At 38.4% G+C, this 15854-nt stretch overlaps 1 protein-coding gene across 6 annotated transcripts in view; it reads left to right on the plus strand.

Moving 5' to 3' along the window:
* Positions 1-15854, plus strand: part of dlg2 (discs, large homolog 2 (Drosophila)) — a 137242-nt gene that overhangs the window by 39985 nt on the left and 81403 nt on the right. For 2 of the 6 annotated variants that reach the window (XM_043250938.1, XM_043250944.1), the window contains exon 1: positions 556-910. The exons of 3 other annotated variants lie outside the window; for them this stretch is intronic. In XM_043250938.1, the coding sequence (XP_043106873.1) occupies positions 869-910 (42 nt within the window). In that variant the 5' untranslated portion in view covers positions 556-868. Of the gene's footprint in view, positions 1-555; positions 911-4711; positions 4874-15854 lie in introns of those variants that run through there. One more of the 6 variants, XM_043250941.1, reaches the window with a different exon arrangement.

Consider the following 15854-nt stretch of genomic DNA (forward strand, 5'->3'; position numbering starts at 1 on the left):
AAACTGATGTCCAGTACAGGACCACAATGCAAATGTCAAGAATCTGCATTATCAGTTATGTTTAATCAAAGGGACGTGCAGCTTTAACGTAATTTTTTTAGATGCACTTCATCTGATTTCTGATTTGAAGGCCATACATGAATTATGCATGTTTCGGTACCCAGTGACTAATCTCATTGGGTGCATAGTGTTTTGACACATTGAAATGTTTGAAATGAAATGTTAATTTGTGGTTTAAATGACAGACCTGCTGCTTACAGCTCTGTTGCTTTCTAGCCTAACGAATGCAGCTTTTTTAGCGACGTTCCTCTGTAGAGAGAGTCTTGAGGGGTGTTATATAACAGCACAGGGTGTGTGTGTGTGTGTGTGTGTGCACAAGTGTAAATTATTCAAATAAATACCGCCATTCCTTATACTTTTCGCCTGCTGCCGTTTTACAGGTATGCGTGTAGCGAATCCAACGCACTCATAGTATCAAGTAACCTCCAAAATCTTCTCCCTCGCTCAATTCCTGCCTCTTCTTTGGGCTGTATTAAAGAGAGGGAGTGAAAGGGAGAGAGTGAGATGGAGAGAGAAAAGACAGAAAGAGAGAATCCCCCGTTCGGCGGTGTGCCTTTCCAACTGCTGTCAGATAAAATGCCTCATCCAGCAACAAAGCATAGCGTATTTCTCCCTGCATGCCCGATGCCCATGTGTGAGTACGACTCCCTATCCCAGAGAGACGGATACGGCAACCCGCCGCAATGCTCTGCTGGGAGCGCGTATCGAGGGATGTGATCCGTCTCCGACTTCTTTCTTCCTCTTCTTGATTTCCTTCCCTTCAGAAGCTTTGCCGCCACACCAATCCTTATGCCACACAATACCTGCAATGTTTTTTGCATGTTATTGTGCACTGAGGTCCAATGCGAAGGTAAGACCATGCTGTAAGTGTGAACTTTTGTGTGCAATATCTACGCGTGTCACATGGGGCTGTGAGATTATGCCATGTGGCCGCACAGGTGGTTGTGGCATCTGTGAATTGCCACACCAGGATATTTTTCTGTCAAGCATGACATGTTTGGCTGATTCTTACGTAAATTGTTTTGTGCTTTTGATTTTCTGGATGAGGTTTATCCAGAAGAGTGGAGAGGTATTTTAACAGTCTCATGTGGAAATGCTTAAAATTTTGTATAGATTACAGATTATAGTTTAGTTACAGATTAGTATAGTTTATTCGAGTACGGCTAATGTAAGGACACTATAATTTTACACAAACTTGCAAAAAACAATGTTTCTTAAGCCCCAAATTTGCTTATTAGAATGATTTCTGAAAGAAAAATATAGTTATCATCAAGGGAAGAAATGACATTTTGAAGTACAGTTATCATTATTTAGCGGTATATTATTAACAATATTACCGTTTTACTGTATTTTTTATCAAATGAATGTAGCCTTGGTAAGCATAAGAGACTTCTTTCAGACACACACACACACACACAAATGTAAATTATTTAGACTATTTATTAATATCAGCAGATGTCTATCAGAATTGGACTGAAATAATTGCTATTATTTTCTGCTGCTATTTTCTGTAAACATTTATGCGTGTATGTTGTATGATTTCTCTATATTTATTGCTTTGTTTAGTATTGTTAATATCGGCATAATTATACCTGTCTGTCCCACTCCTTTCTGCCGCAGTTTCCTATCTTGAGTTTGTCTGCTAAAGAGTGAGAGGTGTTTAATATGCAAGAAACTGTTACAGCACCTGTCAGGCTCACTTCCCCCACCTCCCTCTGCTGACAGAGCAGGAAGTGCCCTGATAATGCAAGGTGGGGCAGCGCTGCCTGTAAAATGCTTTATGCACAAACTTTGTTGAAGAACACAGAAAAAAAAAGCTCTGAAACACTGGTGTGAATTGACCTATTCAGACACACCTCGGCTGTTTTCTATTCTCTGCAGGCATGCATATAGAAAAGATTTCGTTGGGGGCTCGTCCGGGTTTTCTCACGTTGATAAATCGCTCCTTGCTTTGAGTAGGTGGCGTTCTGCTTTCCTCTGCAGCTTGTAATGGATTTATTTAAGAGAAGCTGTGTTCTCATGCATCAAGCTGGCAGTAAACATGATGCCACGGATGCAGGGGTGGACATGCTGGTGATGGGAGGAGAGGAAGTGTGCATGGGAAGCCAAAAAAACGTATGGATGATTTGGTTCCTGAGCGATTATAGTAATACATTTGCAGTGTGTGTGTGATACTTGATTGTGGGAGTGTGAGGGGTTGTGAATGTGTGGGAAGAGATTAATGCCAGTGTGTGTTGAAGCCTGCGTGCGAGAGTACGTATGGGGGTGGATGTGTGTAGAGGAGTGTAACTGAGCTCTGTCTTTTTCTCTTTGGTATTAGTAGGCTGTATAATAACACACTTGATCTGTCTATACCAGTGGGCATCTCGGGCATCTAAAGGCCGGCTGTATTCGGTAACATTACCCAATACTCTCTCCCACGTCAGTACTGCTACACACAACCTTTCCACTTCTTGGAGCATCATGAATCGGGTGACTCGATTTAGCAGTAGTCTTGCAGTCAGTGTTGGGAAAGCTACTTTTCAAACTCTGGATTGCAGCAAGAATGCATTAAATTGTAAATATATATATTGTGTTTGTGTGTTTGTACGCTGACACACACACACATGCACACGCGTGGAGGGGAGAAGCGTTAGACAGTAAGCTGAGCAAAAGGATTTGGCCCTTATTATTTACTGTTTTAGGATTTATATTTGGCTTGAAGAGGCAGCTGAAGGCAATTAACATGTTGCATGTCCTATCTTTCAAGATAATGATAGTGCGAGCCAGGAATGGAGTTGGGTTTAGTTTATTACTCTCTCACTTAAAGGATACACTGTGTCCGAACACATTGTGCACGCTAATGCTCTACATTGCAGGTTTTCCTACCAATGTGTGTGCAGCCGGGGACTATAGGGCTTTCCGGCATGTGAATTCCTCAGAGAGAGAGGTACCCAGACAGTACTGACCCATCTGCTAAAAATGTTGAGCAAGCTTTGAGTCATGCAGTCATGAATATTTCACAAGGAAATCTCATTCAGTTCTGATGATGAATGCAGTAACACGTACAGAGAGTCAGACATACCTTCTGTAACCTGGACCTGAGCTTTGTTGTATTTTTTTCTCCTTATCTAAAGATGATGATTATGCCCATTTTCTTCAAGAATTTCAATTGGATCTTTTTTTTTTGCAGTCAGTGCCTCATAACTTTACATGTCTGGCTGGATTCAGTGTTGTGGGTTTTGGTCATGGTAGATGTACTCTAGGTTTAACAAGCAGTCAGGCAGAAGTATTGATGTTTGATGTCTTTGTGAAATTCTTATCTGTTCCCCTGGAGCTTTCTTAGAAGCAGACAAGCTTGTGTTTCCTCATGCTTATGTTTGTTCGTGGCATATCTGAGTGTGGTTTCTGTGTGTTCTCATTAGTGCAGACAGAGTCACCACCGCCCACTACAGCTTCATTAAACCTGCTGCATTTCAAACACACACACACACACACACACACACACACACACACACACACTCTCACTCATGGCTGTCTATCAATGTATCACATACACATATTAATTATATGGGCACAGGTTGTTCCTGTCAGTCTTTGCTAGCACACACACACATAAAATATCTCATTATAGTTAACCGGTATAGTGTGTGTGTGTGTATATATGTATATGTATGTATATATATATATATATATATATATATATATATATATATATATATATATATATATATATATATATATATATATATATATATATATATATATATATATATATATATATAAACTGAAGTAAGAAGTTAGTGGTGTTCATTGCTTTGTGGTTGCTAGGGCTGTCCGGGCTTTGTAAATGTCTTCAGTTAAAGAAAAAAAAGTGAGTCTCTTGCATAAAGCATTTTGGTACCATAGAAATTACGCAATTCTTGTCAAAAAATCTCAAGCTCACTAAAACAATTACATAGGAATAGGAAACTAATAACAATAGTACAAAAAACTACAGCAGAACAAATAAATAAGATGCTGCATACATTACTGAAATCAAATGTATAAAAACGCTGCATATTTTCAGTGTGTAAATTAAGCATATATGTCTTCTTTCTTGTTTTTAAACGGCAAGGCAAATGATAGGTGTTCTTGAGAATGGAGCACAGCAATGTCACTTGAGCGAGTAACCATGACAGAGATTATAATTTCTACCAGTTAATTGTGTGTACCCACATATCACCCACCCCTACAAAGAATGCAGAGTTATTCATCATAGTCTAATATTTTAGTTAGTGGTTTTTAGGAGTTGCATATTAAACACTACTATATTAAATACTGCAGCAGTAATAATGACGATTAACATGAAATAAGCAACGTACTGTGGGCTTTGATACATCGTTGAAGGTTCATATAAGCTACAAAGCTCTTGTTGTACCTGTCAACTGTCGACTTCCTGAGCGGGAACTGTGCTGCAGTACAACTTTTCCGTGTGGGCTCAGTGGCCCTTCCTCTCTTAGTTCCTGTTTGGCTGTGCTCCCTGCAGTAGACTTGCTGAGTGCCGCAGAGTGCTGGATGCAGCGGTGGGGAAGTGATTCAGGGCCTCCCCACATCTCTGGCATGCTCTCTCTCTCTCACACACACACACACACACAAGCACGATGAACACAGTCTCTGAGTCTGCCCAGAGAAAAGGAAGCCACTCCACAGAATATGAACACCTCTCTACTGTCCGATTGAACACTCACTGAAACACGCTCACACACACACACACACACACACACACACACACACACACACACACACACACACTCAGTGAAGCATGCAGGAACAGAAAGTGAGGAGCCCAGAGGTAAGCAAAAAAGACTTTATACTGTACGTCATGTCAAGTGTGGCGAGGAGGAGGAATGTAAACTGAACTGATTAAGTGCTTTTTCGATGCTGTAGTTGTCAAAGTCGTAAACATTGTAAGTTGGCACTGCAAACTGTTGTCAAGAATGTTTTCCAGTCTGTCGTATGAAACTCTGCAGCAAAGTGACTCACCCCAAAAGCTTGTCTCTCTTTCTAGTAAATTTTGCCATAATTTTCTTGTTTCATCTCTCTCTGTCACTCTTTCTCGTTTCCTTTCACTTTGTCTCTTTCCTCTTCCGTTTCCTTCTGTGTTTCTTTTAGAATCAAGCGTTCTGGAGAGTCAACTAATGAGCAATTGATTTCATCCCTTTTCTCTTTTTGTATATCGTTATGTTAGTTTTGTTTTTATAATCATGGTTATTTAGTTATGTTACATGTGCGAGACCCTTGGTGCTTTTGCTGCGGTATGAGCAAACTTCTCAGCAAACATGTGACTGAATGAGCCTGCGTTTGTGTTTGAAGTTGATGTGTTTGTGGTCAGACCTGATCCCCTGGTGCATGATGCTTTCTCTTATGTTTGCTTCAGCTAATTATAATGACACTTCCTCTTAAGGGTGAAGCACATGTTTATAATATTTGGCATATAGACGAAAAAGAAGGGGACTCAGCACTGAGCCCTGAGGTACACCATTACATAGTCAAACATCCCCATGTTTTTTTCTGGGACAGAGTGAGATAATAATAAAGACAAGACAAAAAGAAACATACAGTGCAGAAAGAAAGGAGGAATGAATGGAGATTTTGTGAGTTGAACATGTTCCCAGTCTGTGTTCACACGGTCTCTGTTGATCAGCTCCAATCAGGATCTCAGACTACATCGTTCATCCGTCTGCCATCTCATCTGCTCCCCTCAGAATAACGCCATTGTTCACACGGGCTCTCATGTTTCGGCCTGGCTACTCTGCTGTTTGGACCCAGACTGTCTCTGTGTGTGTGTTTGAGAGAGAGTACTCATGTTACCCCCTTACTGTGCCTTGTTAGAGTGGTAAACATGAGCAGCTAACAGATGCAGGGTCTGTTCTTTTATATCAGTGACACACACTCATAAACACAAGTGTTAGTGCACATCTTCAAATCCGTCTAACTCAGTACTTTATCCTCCACTGGATCAGCAAAGTTTCTTTTTTCTGTTAATACGGTCCTCCCTGATTTGTTGTCTGCCTGCAGTAATATGAAATAAGTGTTTTGAAAAATGAAAGTTCAGTGCAAACTCGATTTTATTTGTTGAACTTGATTGTGTTATAATGCTGCGTAGAACATTTATTTTCATACAAAATAACAACCCTAAAACGTAATATATGAGATGCTGGTTTAATCTCACACAGCCTGATTTCACACAGCAAATTACGCCATAATCCTTAGACTTCGATAGTTACAATGTTGCAGTTTTCGTTATTAAAAATATTATGTAAACAATTCTTAAATAAAACATTTTATGCTTTCATTTCCTGTACTCAAAGAACTCTAGGGTGTTGTGGGTGTTCCCGGGGTGTTCCTATGCAGCTGGTTGGGTGATCCGCATAGTTGCATAATGCTTTGAGTGGTTACTAGGTATTTGATCAGTGGCCCAAGTCAAAATAGTTTCTACATCTCTGTGATATTCTTGTCCCATATATGTTTTTCTGAATTGTTATCTGCCAAGTAAAAACTAATAGCAACACTTAACACTTAACACCTAAATAAAAAAGGTTGTTGTTACTTTTTTATCTCACAATTCTACCTTCTTTTCTCAGAAATGCTCACCCCTGCGAGATATAAATTCAGAAGTGCTTGATATAAAGTCAGAATTGCAAGTTAGAAAGTCAAAATTGTGGAATATAAACTTGCAGTTGTGAGTTATAAAGCCAGAATTGCGAGTTATTCGCAATTCTGACTTTACATCTCACAATAGATATATCTTGCAAGTATTATTTTCTCAGAATTGCAAGATTGTAATGCAATTCTGAGAAATAAAGGCAGAATTGTGAGATAAAAAGCCTTTTTTATCTTTTATTCAGCGGGGGAAACAGGCTTCCAAATTATGGCCATCAGTAATGTAAAATAATTTAAAAAATAATAATCAGAGGACTGTAGGCTAAGTGATGAAATCCTCCACTGCTTGGAACTGTTCTCTATTCATTCCCTTCCTATATTTCTGATTAAATTATTGACATTTTACTGTCAGGACTAATTGACATAGATGCTGAATATAGGAAGGGTTCATGACCCCCCAGAATAAAATGTGCAGTTAGCACTTTCAGAGTCAAGAGTTTTTCCTCTGACTGTGCTCTTCTTCCAGCCCAGAAGGCCTTCAGACAGGGTGACAGGAAACGAGGAGGAGTGTACTCATATAGGAGGATGTATTGGGGCCAAGATGCTTGTTCTGTCTGTGTCAGCATTCTCACGGTGTTCTCACAACTTTGGCCGTAGAGCTCATGTGTTGTTTGTTAATTGTTTTTTGTGAAATTGTACTTCTATTTTAAAATCACAGGTACAGAGACGCTGGGAGGGATGGTAGGCTCGTGCTGTGTGTCCTTTAGCTGCCAGTGAACTCTTAAGAACTTTCAGCTCGTTAAGGTTAGCTTGCAACCTAAATTCAGCCACAAGGCAACACAAAATTAACTCAACTCGACTGGAATTCTGGCGCTCGCTGCCTAGTAACTGCATTTGTGTTGGTATTGTTTAGTCAAGTTTACATGAACCAACATCTAGACTAGCACTGAAGGAATATTCAGGGTTCAGTAAACTTACAATTGAAGTGAATGGTGCCAAATTTTACTCTGTTATCCCCATTGTCCAAGCATATACATTTTTTAAATAATTAATTTAACCTTGTTTAACTCTTTTTTTTAGTTTCTAAATGATTTCATAATTCTATTTTAATGTACATATATATTTCAGCTTAAAGTGAAACTGAAACTGTAAAGCGACTTCTAATCATAATATTTATAGTCATTTTACGGTTTAGTGCATATTGTTGTCATGTTGTCATATGACATAGTTACATCAGTTTACACAGCTTAGTAAGTAATTTTATCACACTAAGATTATAAGCTCTCTGCTTATCAAAATATCTCAGGTGTGAGCAGAAGAGTTGTCCCTCCACCATCCTGTTTTATTTGAGATAATTGCATGTCGCTTGGTGTGATTACTAACAGCATTGCCATGATTAATAGAGTGATTAGCCAAGTGCTACGGGCTGTTTTTGGAGAGGGGGAGATTCAGCATGGGAATCTTAATTAGGTTTTCCGTGTTGTGTGAGTAAACCCACGCTGCAGGCTTATATAACCCAAAGCCACATTTGCGATTTGTAAACCAGGGTATTTTTAGCATTATTTTTAAAAGCAAGATCCATATCTGGACTCTAATCCGTTCTGTGTAAAATCTGTTTGCTCCATTTTCCAGCTTATTGTTCATTCCCTTGGTACGGCTATCTAAAATTGTCAGCACGAAGGGATGCCATCTCTAAGATTTGTTAATTTATCCACAATTTGTTATATTTGTACAACAAATACGCATTTTATGAGGTTGTTATGTTGAGAGGCACTCTACACATAGTGATAAAGCTGGACACTGGATATATGTATAATGGACGTTTCATTAAAGCTATCGCTCTCAAGGGTTTTTTATACTGCACTAGACCCAATTGTCTTTTTAAAGACAGAACTAAGGCCACTTTTAACCCAGGATTGTTTACTCTGGTTTTGGGTGCAATGCCTGATTTATTGGAAGCAAAGTCTCTTTAGAGTCAAATAATGGCTTCATTTTCTTACCTGGAATAATACCACTGATGAAAATTCAATTAAAGTCAAATTTAGTACATTATAGTGTGGTCGGGGAGTCGTTTCTATCGAGCTCTTTCTTTAATGTAGTTCCCAAGAGGTGTCTCAGAGCTCAAATCTAATTGTCCTTTACCACTGTAATTAAACAGTCTGTAAAAAGCTATCAAACTTCTAATTAATTTCTAGTCTACTCCGGATTCTGAGTCCACTGTCAGCTCAGCCTACTCCACCGTCTCCACAGTCAACTGCAGCATATGGACTCTGTCCACGAAGAGCCCCAGGAAAGCCTCTCCAAAATGCTTCCCATTATTCAGACCGTACGGATGGTCGGAACTATGTAGGAAAGTCTCTGCGGCAATCTCTATTGTTTTTCTATTGTTTTTCTTCTATATTGTTTAGAATGTTGATGCATGTGTGTGTGTTTGGATAAAGCTGCAATTTACTTTCAGGGAATCAGTTTAGCATCAGATTCATCTCAGATACAAGGGCCTGAGGTGGGTCACAGCTGGCATATTTGAGCACAGCTTGTATGTGGTGTTGCATCTTGAAGCAAAATTCGGAGCAGACAAAGAACTTGGCTGTGTAAAGACGCCTTGAGAAAATGAGATTTTATTACAGACTGTGGGTTACAATCTCAAAGGTTCTCCATAAACCGTAGTATTGATTTGCAAACCCATAAAGTCAATTATAAGCGGTTCATGGCGGATTTACAATGACAGACCTTTAGCTCCTAGTCCTTAATGTTACTGGCAGGTTTGGTGCATTCTTCCTGCGTTTTGCTGTAGGCCAGAGCAAATGACACACAGAGGTGTATCCATCCCAGCCTCCACCACAGAGTGCTGATGCTTTACTGTAAAACACTCTGAGGCCAGACTGGATCTTCTCGTGCTGAAGGCATGCTGAAATATTAATGTCAGCTGGAGGGGGTTTAGCTGCAGGTATGAGGCTAATGCAGAAGTGAAAACAGCCCTGCTAGACATACTACTGTGCTGTAGGCATGAGATGCTAAATTAGGAGGTCATGAAAACAGACACTTTTCTGGGATCTTATCATGTGTGGTGATGAGCAGATGGGAACTTTCTCTAACTTCTTTTTTCATTTGAATAAATCTATTTATTATTTGTTAATGACTCAATTAAACACAAATGATCATGCTCAGAGCAGAGTCTTGCTGACTTAAGAAATGCATGTTGTTTTGTAAGAAATTCGGCAAGTGTTGATTAAAAAGAAACAGTAAAGATACTGATAGTGTTACAAATTTTTAAAAAAGTAAAAAAAATCGTTAAATCATCCAGAAAATGCTTCAATATGAATAAATACATGTAAATATTTTTAAAATATAAGCTGTATGTTTGTGCTTTTATATGTACATAATAAATATACACAGTGTGTATGTGTATATATATATATATATATATATATATATATATATATATATATATATATATATATATATATATATATATATACATACACACACACACACATATATAAATTGCAATTATTTACTCTACTGTTTTACTGTATTTTTTTAATCAAATAAATGCAGGCTTTGTGAGTATAAAGAGACTAATTTCGAAAACATTAAAACATCTTTCTAACTTTTGAACAGCAGTGTACATCCTTGAGATATTTTATCCCCATCCCAAGCACCCTTACTAGACAGGATCAGCTGATTCAGCATGAAGTTAATGTGTGGTTGTGCTAATGTACGAGGATATGATTAGCCGCAATCCCTGTCTCTTCACCTGAGCGAAGCTCTGTGTGAATGCTCCCTCTACTGGACAACATCAGCGCTTACCCACATTCCCCTCTCCTCCCCATGTGTAAAAGTATTTATAGTTCAGTAAATACAACTTGCACAAGCAGCTCTGTGTTAATGAGACTATCAAACTCTCTTTCTGGGTAATATAAATGTGTTTATTGTTAATTAAGTGCTGTGCCATATTTTATCCTGACAGCGTCGATACTGTAATTAGCATGCAGCCCATCGCTTGACTCTGCGTATGGACCCTTTATTTGCAATTACAGATAAAATAGACCTCACTTCCTGTGCTGATTTGTGCTTGTGATCCACACTGTGCTGTGTGAGTTAAGCTGAATCAGGAGCTTGCTATTGGAGAAAATATAAAAGATCAGCACACGGGTGGATTGGTTTTAAACTGTGAGTAATATTTTGTTGACCAAAGCCAGATTTTGCCTCCTCGTGCCAACCATGCGAACGACTATTCACTTTCTGACCATTTACCGTGCCGTCAGTTCACATCACGGCTGATTCGGTCTCGGGATGTCATGCACAGTTGAGTAGATTCCTAAAATAGATTGACCTTATATTACATTTTGCACGGGCTCTGTGCCGTGACAGCTCTGTCTTTTTTAATATTGTAACTAAAAGGAGAACACGCAAAAAAATAGTGTTTTGTTATTATCTATCCACTCTAATTCCAAATATGTACTGTGTATTATATTATTTATTTTTTAAGTCAAATGGACTACATCAAAATTGATTACTTGAATAATTTTTTTATTTTATGGATTTATTGTACATTTTTGGAAACTGATGTGTACCATTTAGTATAAATTCACCAACAGAAAAACAGCTGTGATGCATTTGAAACTCTGTGTGTGTGTGTGTGTGTGTGTGTGTGTTCAGGAATCCTTCCTAAGGCATCATTACCCATCACATAAAGAGGTTCACGCATGAGCACACAACACACACCGCACACGTACACTCACAGGCCAGTGTGTGCTCTCTCCCTCCCAAAGGCCCAGGGGGTTTAGTGCAGATCCACTCACTGTGTACCTTATGTGTGTTTGACTATGAATTCATGTTAATTAGATTCACTCTCTGTTTGAACAGAATGAAATGCAGAGCAGCATCCCTCTCAGCTGTGATCACACATCTGAGCTGGGTTTTACTCACTGGTATTTTTAGAAGTGTTTCTTCAGGTTGGTTTGGCACACAGGTGAACTGGCACAAAAACAAACGCTAAGATCTCGTAATAGCTTCCTGCAGCTTTCCTCATCTACAGGGACGGCCAGACCCCCTTCTGTTGCTCATCACATGTTAGCTCACAAACATGCACTCATCGCCACATCCCATTTAAAGTTCGCACAATTTACAAGCAACACAGTAATACTTTTGTGTGTTTATGAACTGAAATCTTAGCACTTTAGGGTTTTAAACTTTGCAAGGGGAATATTTTTAATGAATCGTTCTTTATTTCTTGACATCCTAGTCAAATCATATTTTACTCGTTATTTGTTGTTGTAAACAGGAAAACATCATACTGGTTATCAGCCAATCACAGACAGTCTTGTGTAACCTGTATTTAAGAATAGCGTTTTCGCATGTTTCCACATTTTAGGACATCAGAAGAGATGCTGGGCTTTCTGAAACTGCACTGTTGTGCTACTTGGACAGTGTTACTTTCGAAAAATGAGTGTTACATCTCATATTTTATATCAATTGTTTACAATATTTTCTCACTATTTTTTTATGGCATTGCTTCTCCTCATACACGCTCCTGTCACACAATGACCACTTTTATGGATCAGCGTAAGACTAATAATTCTTCACCTGCAGCGTGATTTCTACCAGCCCAGAACACCTGTTTTCTTTCTGGAGAACACACACACACACAAACACACGGGCATAATGCCATCCTGCTCTCTGTCTGGGTTTGGCAGTTTGCTGTGCAGGCTTGTAAACATCTCTCTCTCATCGCTTAGAGTTGTAGTAATTTGTTGGCTAGCACATCTGCTGTTGTGATCTGAGTTGATCTTAATATACATTCTCGCCTTGGCATAGATGTCAATGGACAAGAAGAGCATTGCACATGTTGTCTTTCAACATCTATATAGACAGCCGCCCAAATATTTCTACTTATTATCATTTAGAATCACTGTTTTGTGCTTTAAATGTAATTTATTCCAGTGATAGACAAAAATATTTTAACGTGATCCTTCCTTTAGAAATCATTTTAATCTGTTGATTTCGTCCTCAAGAAATGTTTTTCGTCTTCAATCATGCTGCTTAATATTTGTGTGGAAATCCTTCAATAAAAAGAGTTCAAACAGCAGCAGTTACTGAGAATGGAAATCTTTAGTTATGCTAGAAATGTATTCACTGTCACTTTTGATCAATTTTATACATCCTTGCCTAATAAATGTATTAATTTCTTTCACTGACCCAAACTTTCAAACAGTAGTGTACATCCAACCTAGACTTTTGTTAAAATATACAACGTTAACAGACAACATCAGCATCGCTTACAATTCTGCTGATATGCAAACTAAGGAAGATTTTTGTATACACATCATATTGTTGTTAATTACAGCTTTCAAAAAGTGTGACAATCACACTTTCTAATAAATTCAAGTGGCACAAATTATGCCACGAAGTTCATTTACCACAACCCAGTTAATCTCACAGAAACGCGAAAAAGCCGAGGTTGTATTTAACGGTAAAATCAAAAGAAGATAAAAGAGGTTTTGTGTACAAAAAAATGAAGCATAGGACTTAAGAAAGCTTCAGGCAGACTGGATTGTGAAATAGTGTGTGACTCAGACCAGAGTAGAGAAAGGGAGCAAGGGAAAAAGAGAATTGAGATCTAAAGGGTGGCTGCATCCTGGTTGTGTGTGTGTGTGTGTGTGTGTGTGTGTGTGTGTGTGTTCATGCATTAGGCGGACTCTTGCTTATCCAGGAGTGAAGAGTCTCGTGCTTTCTCTCCGTCTACGTCAGTGCTTGTAGCACGAGTGCAGCACTCCTGCTGCGAGAGGAATGTCTCCTATAGTGAGGAACCCCGACTGTTTTAATCCAATGCTCTGCCACTGTAAGGTTGCGTGCCATGACAACACCTTGTCGCTGATGTTCGGATGTAAGGTAGGCATCCATCATCAGTGCTGTTTTGCAGGAAGAAAACCGTTTGAGTGTATCCAATATCTTGGAGTGGTGTTGTTTTGCCGGATCAGGAAGTATTTCAGTGGTGTGATGCTCAACATTTACTTCTCGTGTGGATTACTGCAGCTGATCTGTGATCCGTTGAAATGTGTTGCACTGCATGGATGATTTGTTGTAAGTGATTTAATGAGTGGTTAAACCATGAGCAAATTATTTCATTTAAGTGATTTATGGCATTTGCAACCCTCACATTGAAGACAGGAACTTAAGTTCGGTGCTTTTTTTCCCTTTTGTCCATGTAATGTCACTTGAAACAAGTTTCTTATCCCACGTCTGATGTTGAATTCAGTTGTGTGCTGCACTTGTTTGTTTGTTTGCTATCAGGTATGGTTCTTCATTCAGAACCAATTAGTCCAGACGGCAGAGGCAGTCTGCAGCACAGCATGCTAATAAGATGATTCAGCTATGGAAGTAAAACAGAGCTGGGAATTCTGTCACTTGTGCTTGGCTATATGATGTCACTTGGATGGCTTTATTTATAACTCATGGAAACGTGTTGATTAGTGTATTTAATTTGATGTGAAGTGTTTTAAAGGAGCAAATCACTTAGAATGGATAGAGTAGCTTATTTTTATAATTTGAGCAAACCTAAATTATAACTCAAATCATATTCCAAAAATACCTAATATTTAAAAACAGTTCAGATAGACGGGGTCAAATGATAAGCTTTGTAGCTGTAAGAAGTTCAAATGCACTTTTCACACTTTACAGTCTTTAACTATTATAATATGTAAGTATTTATAATAATAATAAGATATATATTAAATTTTTTATTATAATTGTAGTATTACTTATATAGCCAGTAATATTTTTTATTACTTGTTTTTAATCATTTGTTTATTGTTATTCATAATGCTACAAACATTTTCTACATACTGTAATATTTATTATTATTTTGTCATCATTTACTCCCCCTCAAGTAGTTTTTTGGGTGAACTGTTCCTTTAAGCACTAATATTGCCTGTGTTCTTTCTTCATTTATTTATTTTGTGTAAAAGATGTAAAAAGCATTTCGACAGTTTTATGACTTGATTTCGTCCTTGTGGCACAGTGGATGCATAAATCTGAATTTACAGTAAGTTTTAAATCCACTGATTTATGTTCTGCATAAATGACAGAGTAAGGAGAGAGAGAAAAAAATGTGAAAGGGGGAGGGTAGGGATTAGTTTTTGCGGTGTAAGCAGTGGCGTGTCTTTGCTGCTTTAATTAACCCAGATTTATACTGCTTAACTCTTTACAGTAAATTTAAGAGCATTATTATTTAATATGTGACCAGAGGTGTTAATGTAAGGGTTCAGCTTAAATCTGAGGCCCCCCTCAGCTTTCTGAGTCATTCTGAGTTCTGCAGATACCATCATGAAATGTAAATTTTCTAGTCTCCTTATGATACTTTTTTCCTATAATTAACTAGCTGTTCCCATTTCTGGACACATTTGGATTGGCTCACAACCTAATCACCCAGTGTCCCCCAAGATCTGATTTTTTTTTGGCTATTTTAGAACAAAAAAGGTAATTCTGCCACTATAAAAAAGGATCAAACTGTTCGCTTTACAAACATCCATAAAAGTAATACAAACATGGTACATATGATATATGCATATATGCAGTGTATTCCAATTCTTCTGAAGATGTACCACAAACACATATAAAAAATATATAATATATACTATATATATATGTGTGTGTGTGTGTGTGTGTGTGTGTGTGTGTGTGTGTGTGTGTGTTTTATTTTTATTTTTTATTTTTTTCTAAAATGAGTTGGAATTCACAGCAAACAATGCTTTAAAAATCTTGGCTAGGTCTACCATTTACTTTCTATGGTCACCACTCATACCACTGTTATAGAACAGAGCAGCTCAGACACAGTATTGATTGATTTATTTTAGTTTTATGAAGTGATTAATATGTGTGTTATGCTAAATAACCCATTTTACTTTGGCGTGAAATCTAGTTTTGTATTTTCTTGTTAGCTGAGGAGGTAGAAGTGGGAGGATCTTGCCAGCTGTTGTTAACCCTTCCTCCTTCTGCAGGCTGAATGAACCCTGTGAGCTGACAATGACGAGCTCTGGGTTTATTAGGCCGCAGAAAAGGGGTCAGCGCACACAATCGCGAGGAGATTCCACACAATCCAGCACAGAGCCTTCAGCCATGCCACCTCATATTCCCGTCTTCTCTCATCTCAAAGAGACAGAGAGAGA

The sequence above is a fragment of the Puntigrus tetrazona genome, chromosome 10 (genome assembly GCF_018831695.1).
Source record: "Puntigrus tetrazona isolate hp1 chromosome 10, ASM1883169v1, whole genome shotgun sequence".
Taxonomy (NCBI): domain Eukaryota; kingdom Metazoa; phylum Chordata; class Actinopteri; order Cypriniformes; family Cyprinidae; genus Puntigrus; species Puntigrus tetrazona.